General features: G+C 41.1%; 1 protein-coding gene across 1 annotated transcript in view; it reads right to left on the reverse strand.

Annotated features, from left to right (window-relative positions):
* gnptab (N-acetylglucosamine-1-phosphate transferase subunits alpha and beta) overlaps positions 1-13,634 on the reverse strand; it is a 45,681-nt gene that overhangs the window by 14,965 nt on the left and 17,082 nt on the right. Inside the window, exons 8-13 of the mRNA XM_084049404.1 lie at positions 8,184-8,345; positions 4,757-4,936; positions 4,282-4,452; positions 3,854-3,977; positions 2,162-2,371; positions 606-847 (exon numbers count right to left, since the gene is read on the reverse strand). Of these exons, the coding sequence (XP_083905530.1) occupies positions 606-847; positions 2,162-2,371; positions 3,854-3,977; positions 4,282-4,452; positions 4,757-4,936; positions 8,184-8,345 (1,089 nt within the window). The remainder of the gene's footprint in view (positions 1-605; positions 848-2,161; positions 2,372-3,853; positions 3,978-4,281; positions 4,453-4,756; positions 4,937-8,183; positions 8,346-13,634) is intronic.

Raw genomic sequence — 13,634 nt, forward strand, 5'->3', positions numbered from 1 at the left:
TGATTATTGGCATCAGCCATTGTCAGTCACTGCTACTGTATATTGAAGTTATTTGTCATATCAGCCCTGTGCAATTTTTGGTCACAAAAGCCTAAAAACGCTTAAACGTTCCAATGTTCAATGCCAAAAACTCAATTAAATGAATCAATATTCATTGTTGTCAATAGGCTCTATGCACAGCAGCCATATTATCACTTCCTTCACAAGTGTTACCAATGATACTAATGAAGGCTCTGTTCCATTTACTGTAGTGTAGCACAGTGGTTTCCACGACCCCCATAACTCTGAGTGTACAAATGGAACCAAATGGACCCTTATGGGTACATTTGGTTCCATTTGTACACTCTCAGAGTTACACACCCGTAAGGGGCCATTTGGAAGCCCATGAGGGTCCCTGGATCCCAACTGTAGACCCACTGGTGTAACAGAGTGTTTCCAGTGAGTCAACATGCACAATATCAGCACCCTGACTCTGTTTGACCAGAATGGAACAGAGCATTCATTAGTATCATTGGTAACACCTGTGCATTTCTTCATAATATAGCTACTGTGAATAGAGCCGATTAATCGTCAACTACAAACGTCACGATGGCGACGGGCCCCACCTGGAAGGTGACATTGTAGAGGATCTGGGTGGCGTTCTGGCCCGGGTAGAGCAGCAGGTGGATGGTCTTCCACTTGTTGGCCACGGAGGTGTGACGCACGGCCAGGTTGTCGCTCACGTGCGCCTCGGACACCCGGCGCGCCACTCGGGCGAAGCTGAAATAAGGCCTGATCTCGCCCAGCGGGAGAGCGTACGCCGTCTGGTTTCTCATCAGGGCGACGCGGTGAAGCTCACCAAAGTGATCTGCGGGATAAAGAGACCCTCACCGTTATCACTACATCCTGTCCCAGGAAACCAATGATCCCCATTCAAACCGGGAACGCATCTCTGTCATCTTTTTGATTTCTTTGGACTATCAAAAAATAGCAGATATACAAGCTCATAGCGCGGCACCGAGTGCCGCGCTTTGAGCTTGTAGATCAGCTATTTTTTAAAAAAAATGAAAATGTGTGAAAATCTTTGCATACTGCATTATACTGTATGTTTTAAAGCAAAAAGATTTGACTCAAATCTCAAAAAACGTATGTTGCTATAATATCAGTGGTTCTCAAACTTTTTCATGTCAAGGACCCCTAAATGATATGTATTTGGCCGCGGACCCCCATCCCATCTCAAAATATGTTGTTCCAGGGGCCCACAGAAGCAAACATTTGAGTTTTTAAAAGATCGCTTTAAAAAAATATACATATTCAAATATTTGCACAGATTTTCACGATTTTTCGAAAATAGCCAAAATAAATCTTAAAATCTGTGGAACCGACATTGTGTAAAAAAACAAACACGAAAAAAGGTTCCTGCGAGTAGGCGGAAGGATCTGTGTGCATGGGAACGACAAGTTATGTATTCAATCTAGGCAATAAAGTGATGGATTTGAAAGAACGCATATATTCGATCTAGGCAATCAATGTGTTAAAGGGTTAAGACATTACAATAACAGTGGGTATACAGCATGAACACATCATTTCTTTTAACCACATGTGCGTTGGGCAAATGAAGATCAAAGCTCAAAAAGGGGAATAATCACGCCACACATTGTCTGAAATTTGAAAAAAAAAAAAAAGTATTTAAAACGACGAACGTTTGAAATAAAGACTATCTTTGCAAGTTTCAGGTGGTGTGCGGAATTCTTTCCCTTTTTTTTTAGCTTGAATATGAAATCTTCCTTTTTTTCCCTTTCTTTTTCTTACCACAAGTTCTAACTGTAAATACATTTATTAAATGATATGTTTTGTTGATTTATTACGCAAAACTTTCTGACCTTTTTAATTTCATACCTGACATATTGAATGAATGTGCGCATCGGCCTTTAGTCAGGATTTCATACCCACCCAAGATACTGGGCTTATGTAGAGTATGGAATAAAATGGCAAAGACGAAAACTAAGCACAATTTATCTAGGATTTTAGTGTGTTTTATATGGTTGTGTAAACAACACACATTATAATTTCAGTTAGTTATCGTTTTTTGTAAAGCCTCATTTCTATTTTTATTCAAACATGTTTCACATCTAGTTCTCATTAGTTTTATTTAATTATAAGAACCTTGCTTTAAACTCACCTTGGCCACAGTCCCCGACATCAAAACCACAGGAGAGCACGTTGCAGGCCTGATCACAGAACTTATCTGCCAGCCAGGAGTTGGCGCAGCCTTGGTTGCAGTAAGACACGCCGCCCAGGCCCCCCAGACCTCCAGCAAACTGCCACGGCTGGACCCCCGCTCCCCCCGCTCCGCCAACGCCACCTCCAAACCTGCCGTTAGCCCCGGCACCTGCAGCGGGGGCAAGGAAGACCATGTTAAGAGAACAAGAGTGGTATTTCTTTCAGTCGTCAGATTTTATTTTGACCGGGAACGCATCTGTGTCATTATTTTTAGATTTCTTTGGCTATTCAAAAATAGCAGATATAAAAGCTCATAGCGCTGAAAAATGTGTGCACATCTTTGAACCTAGCCTAATATATATTTTTAAAGCAAACATTTTTAACTCAAATCTTTGCTTCTAGGGGGTCCCTACTGCAACTCCCTCCTTGCTGGTGCTCCGGCATCTGCCATCAGACCTCTGGAGCTTGTTCAGAAAGCTGCGGCTCGTCTGGTGTTCAACCGCCCCAAGTTCTCCCACACAACTATCCTTCTCCGTTCTCTACACTGGCTCCCCGTAGCGGCTCGCATCCAGTTTAAAACCCTGGCGCTAGCCTATAGGGCAATGAAAGGAACAGCTCCTTCTTACCTCCGGGCTGTGGTCGATGCTTACACCCCTGCCCGACCACTTCGGTCTACCACCCAGGGCCTCGTCTGCTAAATGACTGTAATGTAATGTAATGTAATGTAATGTAATGTCCCTGGAACCCATTAAGAACCAAGGCCGATTCTACAAACGTCTTCTAAATATTAACAGTTTTTTTTTTTAAACTGCCGACCTCCATCTCAAAATGTTTTGTTCCAGGGACACCCGGAAGCAAAGATTTGAGTAAAAAAAAAATCGCTTTAAAAAAAAATATATATATATATGTTCAAAGTTGCACACATTTTCATGATTTTTCAAAAATACCAGATGTACAAGCTCATAGCGAGGCACTCTGTGCCACGCTATGAGCTTGTATATCTGCTATTTTTGAATAGCCAAAGTATTAATAATAGTTAAAGTGGTTACACAGATGCTTTCCCGGTTTCCGTAGAGGTTGCTATTTTTGAAAAATCTTGAAAGTGTGATTTTCGCTGCTACTGTAAGTTTTGCATAAAACTTTACTCTCATCCGTGATGTGCCGTTGTGTTGGGAGGCACATTCTGTGACTCACTGATGTAATTGGGAACCATCTGACAGGCTGTGAGCCACTTGACTCACACACTGTACCTGCACACATTTATAGCTGCTCACGCCGTCGCCATGGAGACGGCATGCTTGTCAGTGTATTGAGTATACATGCCCAGAGCCACGAGCCATTGCTTGTCTTACACAGTATAAAACTAGGCTTCTCAGAGTGGCTTGCGGAGACACCCAGGGGTGCTTGAGGGGGGGGTTCCAGTGGGTCCCCAGCAAAATGACAAAAAAATAAAATGTCTTGACAACTCAAAAATAGAACATCTACCAGTTTGTTGATCGGCTATTTTTGAAAAATGGTTTACATCTCTCATGGGGGGTTCCTGGCACGACACGTTGTCAAATGGGGGGGTCTGTGGCCAAATGCATATCAATTTAATTTAGACCAGGTCCCCCCCCAGCAGAGGAACCAGGGGAAGCCATTCCCTGCTTACCCAGGCAGTCTCCTCCGTCCCAGTCACAGGCAGAGTTGTTGCATGCCTTGTCACAGTAGCCATCTTTGATCCAGGATCCAGGACAGCCCTCTGCACAGTTGGGAACGGGCCAGGTGAGGTACACCTACACACACACACACGCAGGGTCACAGGCAAGGTTATTATCGTTAACGGAAACTAACAATGAAATAACGAAAAAAAACAAAGAAAAAAAACAACAAAATAGATAAAAAACTAGAATCAAAAAACAAAAAACAATAACTAACTGAGACTGTATTGTGTGTTTACAAAACTAACCAAAACAAACTAAAATTATAGACAAAATGCGTTTCTTTTCGTTTATTTATAAGGTTTTTGGGATGATATGAATTCATTGATTTCGCTGTACCAAATGCATAAATAAATGCTATCTTTTTGGGGGGTCACACCTTCTGTCCTTTTGAATGGCTGAAGAAATCGTCGGGCCAGACGTCCTTGCCGAACATGACGTCATCGTTGAGGTAGATGAACTTCTGGGACAGGCCTGGGATGCGGTGGATGTGCGTCTCTATGGCGGGGGAGCTGAACGTTGGCAGATGACTGTGGTTTGTGAAGATGTCCTGCAGGGAAACACAGTCGTCTCATATTAGGACGGTCACCATCATGTCATTTTAGTTGACGTTTAGTTGACATACAAATAATTCAAATGAATGATTTGTGTTTTTGGAATTTGTCTTTTTGAACAAGGCACATAGGACAAACTACGTCGCACCGCCGCTCCGACCGATATATCTGAGTTATATTGTCAGGGCTTTGTACCCGTCTGTCTGTGCCCATATATGGAGATCTCTGTATCTGTCTGTCTACTTGTGTAGACAGACAGATATTTATGATCACAGAATTAAACCACTGGCATAATTGTACCTGGTGGGCGACGACAGTGACTCTGGAGTTGTCCAGGTTGAGCCAGGAGGGGATCTGCCCATTGGTCACGATGAAGATGTGTCGCACCCAGGGGGCGTGTCTCTCGATGGAACGCAGCGAATAGCGGAGCTCCTCGTTATCTTCAAAGCGGCTGGCGGAGACGTCCTCGTCCTGTTTAGACTAGAGAGCGGAACACATGTGCAGGAAGGAAGGACTGCCGTTTACACCACACCTGATCCTCGTTAAGGCCAACTTTGGTGGTCTTATAGAAGGGTTTACTTTCTATTATTCTCTTCTTGCTGGGAGACCTCAGCTGTTTATACCACTAGCACATTTAAAACAATAATAATACTGTACTTGGTTGACCAGGGGTCGTCACTGTACTTGGGCCGCACTATTTTCCATCTGTGCCAAATCTCTCTCGCCAAAATAGACGATCTACGAGCTCACAACCCATCACAACGCAATGCGGTGTGAGCTTGAATAAAGATCTGCCATGTTCTGCGAGCGCTCCCCCCAGAATAGGGTTAACCCATTAAGGCCTGAGGTTCCAATTCTACAAAATGTCCTCTAAATCCTAACAGTTTTTTTTTTTTAAACTTGTTGCTATGTCAGTGGTCCTCAAACTTTTTCATGTCATGGACCCCAAAATGTATATGAATTTTGCCGCGGACCCCCATCTCAAAATATTTTGTTCCAGGGACCCCCAGAAGCAAAGATTTGAGTTAAAAATGTTCGCTTTAAAATACATACATTCAAAGATTTCCTAGAATGAAAAATATATATAGCAGATATACAAGCTCGTAGCGTGGCACTCGGTGCCGCGCTATGAGCTTGTATATCTGCTATTTTTGAATAGCCAAAGTGTAAAATAATGCTTTTTTAGCTCAAATCAAAAAGTGACACAGATGCGTTCCAGGTCTGAAGTGGTTAAAAGAAAGTAGCTTATGGACTTGCTAGCTGTGTTGTTCCTCTGACATGATTGACGTGGTTTCCCAGGACAATGGTTAGAGACAGGAAGTTCCCCCGGATTGGAAAGGGGTGTAAATTCCTTACAGTCTGAATAAACTGCGTCTCAATGGCTCTCAACACTGCCTCAGTTACTGTAAGGCCTTTCGTGCCACAAAAAGCAGCTCCTCGTACAGTAGCACGACAGGTGAATACATGTACATGTGCTCAAGTACTGTACTTAAGTAAAATTGAAGTATTTGTATTTTAATTGAGTATTTCCAATTTCCAATACTTATATTTCTACTCCACTACATCTCAGAGGCAAATATTATACTTTTACTCCACTACAATTATTTGAAAACTTTAGTTACTAGTTACTTTGCAGATATAAATTATCACATTATAAAAAAACATTAAAAGGTAGGGTAAGTGATATTTTTTGGTTAAAACAAAAAGTATTTTGCTAAAAGGTTAAAGCACTATATTCTGATAGTAATCATTGCTATATAGTGTTTGTTCAGTAACAGGAGTCTCCCCGTCTCTCCAGCTCTTTAATAAACAGAAAATACATTTTCCGGTAGGTGTCAAAATCTCAGCCAATCAGGAGAAAGTACCCATTTTTAAGCTTAATTTGTATAGTGTTCCAGTTCCAATTGTGTCTGCTCATTTCTTAGTGTCATTACTTCCACTTTCACTTGTTTAATCTATATCCTGATTGAGTTCTCTGTCCTGGTTGGATAAAATTGGAAATGAAACTGAAACTGAAACGAAAATGCATTTTCTGTTTTATAAAGAGCTGGAGAGACAAGGAGACTCCTTTTACTGAACAAACACTCTATAGCAATGAGTACTATCAGAATATAGAGCTATTTAACACTTATTTTAACCAAAGAAAATCACTTACCCTACCTTTAACCACTTTAGTCCTATTTTATACCTAGGCTATTTGAAAATAGCCGATCTACAAGCTCACAACGCGTCGCATCAGCTATTTTCAAACATTTCAGTACTTTTACTTTTGGTACTTTAAGTACATTTGTACTTTTGTAGTTTTCCCCAAGTACATTTTGAACACCAGACTTTCACTTGTAACGGATGTCTTCTACATTGCAGTATTGATACTTTTCTCAATACTGGTGGTGGTGCCACGAGGTGGTGCCATTTTTTCTGTTTTTCATGTGTCTATGAGGTTGATAGAACTTCATTAAGCCCCCTGGTGGTGTTTCTATGGTGTTTTATGTCTTCTCTGACTATTTTGAGTTTCTACCTGGAGGCTGAAACCTTGAGGGTCAAACGTGCCAATAGAGAAACAGCGCTTTAGTGACATAGTAAAAACATACCCTCCCCCTCATTATCATAACACAACAGGTGTGGGCATGAGGAGGAGGAGGGACTAGGACAGGTGGGTGGTGCTAAGGTGGTGGAGGAGGTGCTAAGGTGAGAACCAGGTATACTTAACTCATTCACTGCCACAATTATTGCTTTCCGCGTTTGCCCACTGCCAGAGATTTTTCATTGAAAAAAAAAAAGTACTCAGGAGCCGAGATACAGAATGTTTAAGTTTTAAGTTAACAAGGAAGTGGATGGGAGTCTAGATCTTCGAAAAATCATATCTCCTTGGTCTTTGGGTCAAATGGGCCAAAAAAAAGAAATAATAAATTGAGGTTTTTTACGTTTTTGGCAGGGAATGAGTTCGAACTGAGTTCCCCCCTTTTTTATTCCATTGGTTGTACATAGTGTTGTATATATATATATGTATATATATATATATATATATATATATATATATATATATATATATATATATATATATGTATACATGTGTATATATATATATATATATATATATATATATATATGTATACATGTGTATATATATATATATATATATATATATAATTTTTTGCTGTTATATTTTTTATCTCTTTGTGTAATGATATTCGAACTGTGGTGCCACTATATATGTCTATGAATTGAATACCAAGGCCCTCATTGGAAACAAGTCCGCAAGGACTTTTATGAACGGACCTGTTAGACAAAGTATTTTAAATGTAAATGTGTTGTTTTACATTCTTTTGCATAATAAAATATTCAATCAATCAATCAAAAACTGGAGGCGTGTCCACATAAAAACATAATTTAAACAATTTCTGTACACTTTTTTCAAAACAATCTTCCTCCTAGTATAACCATAATACCTGATGATTATGTTTTAGGGGGGGGGGGGGGGGGGGGATCACTGAAAATCACAGCACCCCATCTTTAAGTAAAACATTTGAGTACTTTTTTCCACCACTGTCCGGGTCACCACCAGATGCCAGATTCTTGGGTTCGATTCCGGTCCTGGCGTCGGAGAGTCCTAGACCACCGATTACCCATGCTTTGACCCGTCAATGTGAAAAAATGTTATTCTATTTCAGAACCTTTAACTTATATAAAAGGTCTGGCTGTAGTACTAATGATGAGTCATAATAACCTGTGAGATGGCAGTGAGGTCCCAGAACAGGTATCCAGGGCTTATGGTCAACTCTTTCCCGTCCAGAGTGAGGTTCTTCCTGGCCTGTTGGCTGAGCTCGCTGAAGTCCTGGGGGGTGTTCAGGTGGAGCAGGGCAATGCTGGCCTCCGAGTAGAACTCGAACTGACACATAAACAAAAAACAAACAAACAAACAAAAATATCAGTCAAACTGATACGTCGGTCTGGCTCTAATCAAAATGATCATGGAAAAAAGACAAAGAAACAGCACTTTAACCCATTAAGACCGGGAACGCATCTGTGTCATTTTAGATTTCTTTGGCTATTAAAAAATAGCAGATATACAAGCTCATTGCGCGGCACCGAGTGCCGCGCAATGAGCTTGTAGATCTGCTATTTTTTGAAAAATATTGAACATTTTCGCAAATCTTTGAACATATAAAAAAAAATTGAGAACATTTGTAACTCAAATCTTTGCTTCTTCTCAACATATTTTGAGATGGGGGTCCTAGGCCAAATAAGTTTAATGTTGGGGGTCCTTGACATGAAAAAGTTTAGTAAGGATTTAGACAAAATGTTGTAGAATCGGCCTCAGGTCTAAATGGGTTAAAAAGCATCAAGAATTGTCTTATTTCAGTACAAGCTCTTAATAATGAGCAGTGGGTTTGTTACGGATACAGGGAGACAATGGAAGGCAGCGACCAGACACATGGAGTCTATTTTTTAAGACATAGACAGAGACACGGTGAGTCAAGTTCAAGTTCAGCTTGCCTTTTGACTCCTCAGTCATTCACTGTTACAGCAGGATCAGACTCACGGATCAAAGAGTCATCACTCTGCATACCACTCATACCCAGCCCTTTATACCTCAGCCTGTGTGTGCGTGTGTGCGTGTGTGCGTGTGTGTGTGTGTGTGTGTGTGTGTGCGCGCGTGTATACAGAACATTCTGTGATGTCATCCTTTTGGGTCTGTGGGGTAACTATGGAGGAGGTTCTCCATCTGGTCTTAAAGGAGGCATACATGGCATCAGCTGAGAGATGAGCCATTTTTTAATAGGGCTTAAGTGGTTGAATAAAAAGTTATTTGTGTTTATTGTTATTATTATATTTTTTTTGCATAGAAATAAAATGTTCTCAAATAGAGCATTTTGAAAATTGTTGACAAAATATCGAGCAAAACATTGGTAATGGGTGCCATTGGGTGGTCTAAGACTCTCCAAAATAAGGATCCGATTCGGAACCAAAAAGATCTGTCATGAGTCAGACTCTAGTGCAGGGGTGATGCAACTTTGATGGTGGAGAGGGGCCACTATATTTCCACACTCACTCCAGAGGGCCACGTTGCATATACTGTCGGGCAGACAACTCTTATCTCCATATTTTTACTTTTTTCGTAAATTAATCCTGTACGCCATTCTATGTCACACAAAAGTAGTAAAAATAGCGCGACGCGTTTTGAGCTTGTAGATCGGTTATTTTTGCTCATTTTGAATTGGAATCCTAACATTTTTTTTGCTATTTTTGAATTGGAAATTCTTAAAAGTAACATTTTTATTTAATTTCAAATGCATTTAGTTATACTTATGTTAACTTTATGAACTTAAATAGAAATACATTGGACATAAAAAAGACAATAGAATTTTAATACTAGTCATTAAGCTACTAATATAGACTGGAGTAATTATGTAAATATGTTTGCATGTTGAAATCAATAATATATCAGTATTCCAATATTAACCTGAGGTCCGCATTAAGTGAAGGTGGGGGGGGGGGGGGGCGCATGTGGCCCCCGGGCCGCCAGTTGCCCATGTATGCTCTAGTGTAAAACCCAGCAGGCAGCCACACAACCAGGATCATACCGTTATATTTATTACACTGCCCTTTATAGTGCACTTCACACTCGCACAAACACATATGTCAGTCAGTCAGTCAGTCAGTCAGTCAGTCACAAAGAAGGTGGAAAACATCATATTGATTTATATAGTTTCAGTGGGAAAGGTGACCCTGTTGCCAGCTGCATCAAGTGCCTGTCAGCCTTCATCAGTCAGTAGGATTGGCAGCCTGGCAGCGCAGGTGGCACCCGGACACCATCTCACACCCAGCAGCTTATGAATCACGCTCTGCTGTCCTGACCAAGGGGCAAGGCTGAGATATTTACTATGAGGCCAACCCGGATGTTTAGTAAATGTCCAGCGAGAGGCGCTGTTTCACCCGTGCCGACCTGTGAGTTCAGAAAGAATTTATTTTAACGCAAGCCGATGGGTTTTTACCAACTTTCAGACTCGATTTTCTTACTGTAATAAAAATTGTCATAAATTCTATATGCTTCCAGTCGCTAGTTTAAAGTCTCCTTTCAATCATCAGGATATGCGTTTTGCTAAATTATGGTTCTATTTATTATAAAATTGACGATAAAGTAGGCTATTCTCTAGGAGGGGCGGGATGATTTGATTGACACGCTACACAACCAATAGCATTCATTCCCCGCCCCCCGCTCTTGATTGACAAGTTACCCAACCAATAATGGTCTGAACTCATTCTGACGCGTAGTGAAAGATGGCGGAGCCACAGTCTGCAGCAAAGGATTCATTTTCGGTCTGTAGAAAGCAGCGGAGGGGGTTTGTCCATCTCATTTATACAGTCTATGGTCCTGACACATTACATACCATGACTGCAAAAGGTGTGCAAATCTCCACCAGGGGGCATTTTGACACCAAATTTGGATTTACTTTTAGTCATAGTCTTTTGAATAAAATTCATCTGAAATGTTTTAGTTTTTGTCTAGTTTTAGTTGACTAAAATATCATAACATTTGAATCGACTAAATCTACAGTTGATTTAGTCGACTAAAATGTATTTTGGCGGTGCCTTGATGGTGTCGTAATGGCTGATTTTACACTTGGTTGTGTGCTGAAAATAGCCGATCTACAAGCTCACAACGCGTCGCAGCGCGACACGTTGTGAGCTTGTAGATCTGCTATTTTCAGAGCGCAACACCCGAGCGCAACCAAACATAAAATGACTTGTCTTTTAGTTCTACTGGATCTCTTCTCCACTAGATCCCTCACTAACACTTTAGTCTAGTTTTTATTTGTTGACGAAATTGTCAATATATTTAGTCTTAGTTTTAGTCATCATAGCTTAGGTTTTATTTAGTTTTCGTCAGTGAAAAAATGTAGTCGACCAACATTTTTCGTCATAGTGTTAGTCGACAAAATCAACACTGCTGTGAGCAGATGATAGGTGGTCACAAGGTAGCTTTCATCAGCATAGCACTCAGTCTAACACCTACAATTAATACTGACCCCCCCCCCCCCCCCCCCCCCCCAAATGACCAAATGTCCTCGTTAGTATAGTAGAATTTGAGAAATAAGAAATTGAGAGGATCATTTTCCTGGACCTCACAAGAGAAAACAGCGGTTTACTGGTTAAAGAAAACGATCTACAATCTCGCAAACGCCACGCAGCGACACAGCTTGTAAATCAGCAGTTTTACAGCAATTTCCAGGTATTTTCCATGCCGTCCTAAAAATGTTTATGTCCTCACAAGTAAAGTAATATAAACCTGTGTGTGTGTGTGTGTGTGTGTGTGTGTGTGTGTGTGTGTGTGTGTGTGTATATCTCTCTCTACACTATACACATCATCCATCTTTCACAGAAACAGTCCAGCAGCGCCAGGATAAGGATAATTTCTTTTAACAGGTCGTTCATGAAAGTCCTTGAAACCAAACCCATGCATTGTAATGACTGACACACACACACACACACACACACACACACACACACACACACACACACACACACACACACACACACACACACACACACACACACACACACACACACACACACACACACACACACACACACACACACACACACACACTTTGCCCCGATTCCTGGAGCCTCTAGCTGATGTCATGTACTGCCTGACCCTCATATACACAGCGGTCCATCCCGTCTCTACCTCCCTCTCCTCACAATAACCCTGTCAACGCCATGATGACTCCATTAACTGTCACCCAGTCCGCTCAACATCTAGACTGGCCTTCACACATAGCACTCAACACAAAGACCCCCCCCCCCCCCCCCCCCGGAGCAAGGCAGGTGTGTGCGCCACACACACACGAATGAGTGAAGGCCCGCTCATCTAGACCCGTTTAACCCATTAAAACCGGGAAGGCATCTGTGTAACCACTTTAACCATCATTTTCTACTTTGGCTATTTAAAAATAGCAGATATACAAGCTCATAGCGCCGCGTTATGATGCTTGTAGATCTGCTATTTTTGAAAAATCTTTGCTTCTAGGGGGTCCCTGGAACAACATGTTTTGAGATGGGGGTCCGCGTTACGCCTTTAGCCACTTAAGTCCTATTTACACACGGTTTCAGCCCGACCAGAGCCCAGTTGACTACCATTATATAATTTAAGTTTAATTTAGTACAAAAAAATGAGTGTAGGTACTTCTGCTGGTTTGTGAGATTAACAGACAGACAGACACACGGACTGACCCTCTTATGGAGCTTGACTCCAGCAGAGTCACGGTGTAAAGATAGCTAAAACAGCTGATGTACAAGCAGCTCACACAACGCGTCACACCAACTTTGTAGATCATCTATTTTCGCTATTTTTTGAAAATCTAAAGCGGTTGTTTAGTTGACCTGGAAGTAAAAGGGTGGAGAGGAGGACTGTGGAGGGAATGTCAATAAAATCCTGGCGACCTTTCGTTGCGCTGGCTGGCGCCATGCCAAACAGTTGTTCTAATGCTATAACCACCCTATCCTGTGGCTCTACGGTTACACGTCTAATCTCTAACCATCACAGACTGCACCCCATGATGGCTAACCTATGGACACACACTGTGTCTGGGGGGGCTAATGATAACCATAGCTGACCCAAACGAATGATAACCATAGCTGACCCACGTAAACATTTGTGTTGTTATTTATAAGTCAGACAAACAGACAGCCCCATTACAATAGCTTTGCACTCGTCACTAATAATTTGCTCGCCGTTTTTAGAACACAGGGATTCCATTCCACCAAAGGAAATATACGACGATATTCTACATTTAACGGTTTTGAACAGCGACTAAAAGCGTGGCTAAAATCAAAACAATCATGTGATCATTAAAGGGAGTGTACCATGTATTTGTGGCGATAGATCTTAAATCCCTTTAGGATAGGTTTTTTTTCTTCTTTTTTCTCCTGTAAATATAGCGATTTGTATTTTTGATGTCATGTATATTGTGCTAATATATGCTATGTTGATGAATTGGACCAGGACTTTTTTGTGTTTTCCTTTCATCGTAAATGTCTAACTGTACTATTGGAGTATTGAAGTATTCAATCAATACATTTAGTTTATTTTATGTCTTTTAAATGTCTTTTATTCATATATTTTAATAGGGGTCAGGTTTTTTATTAATAATTGTGTTTTGCACTTGTTAGT

This window comes from Gymnoscopelus microlampas (assembly GCF_963454915.1).
Source record: "Gymnoscopelus microlampas genome assembly, chromosome: 23".
Classification (NCBI taxonomy): domain Eukaryota; kingdom Metazoa; phylum Chordata; class Actinopteri; order Myctophiformes; family Myctophidae; genus Gymnoscopelus; species Gymnoscopelus microlampas.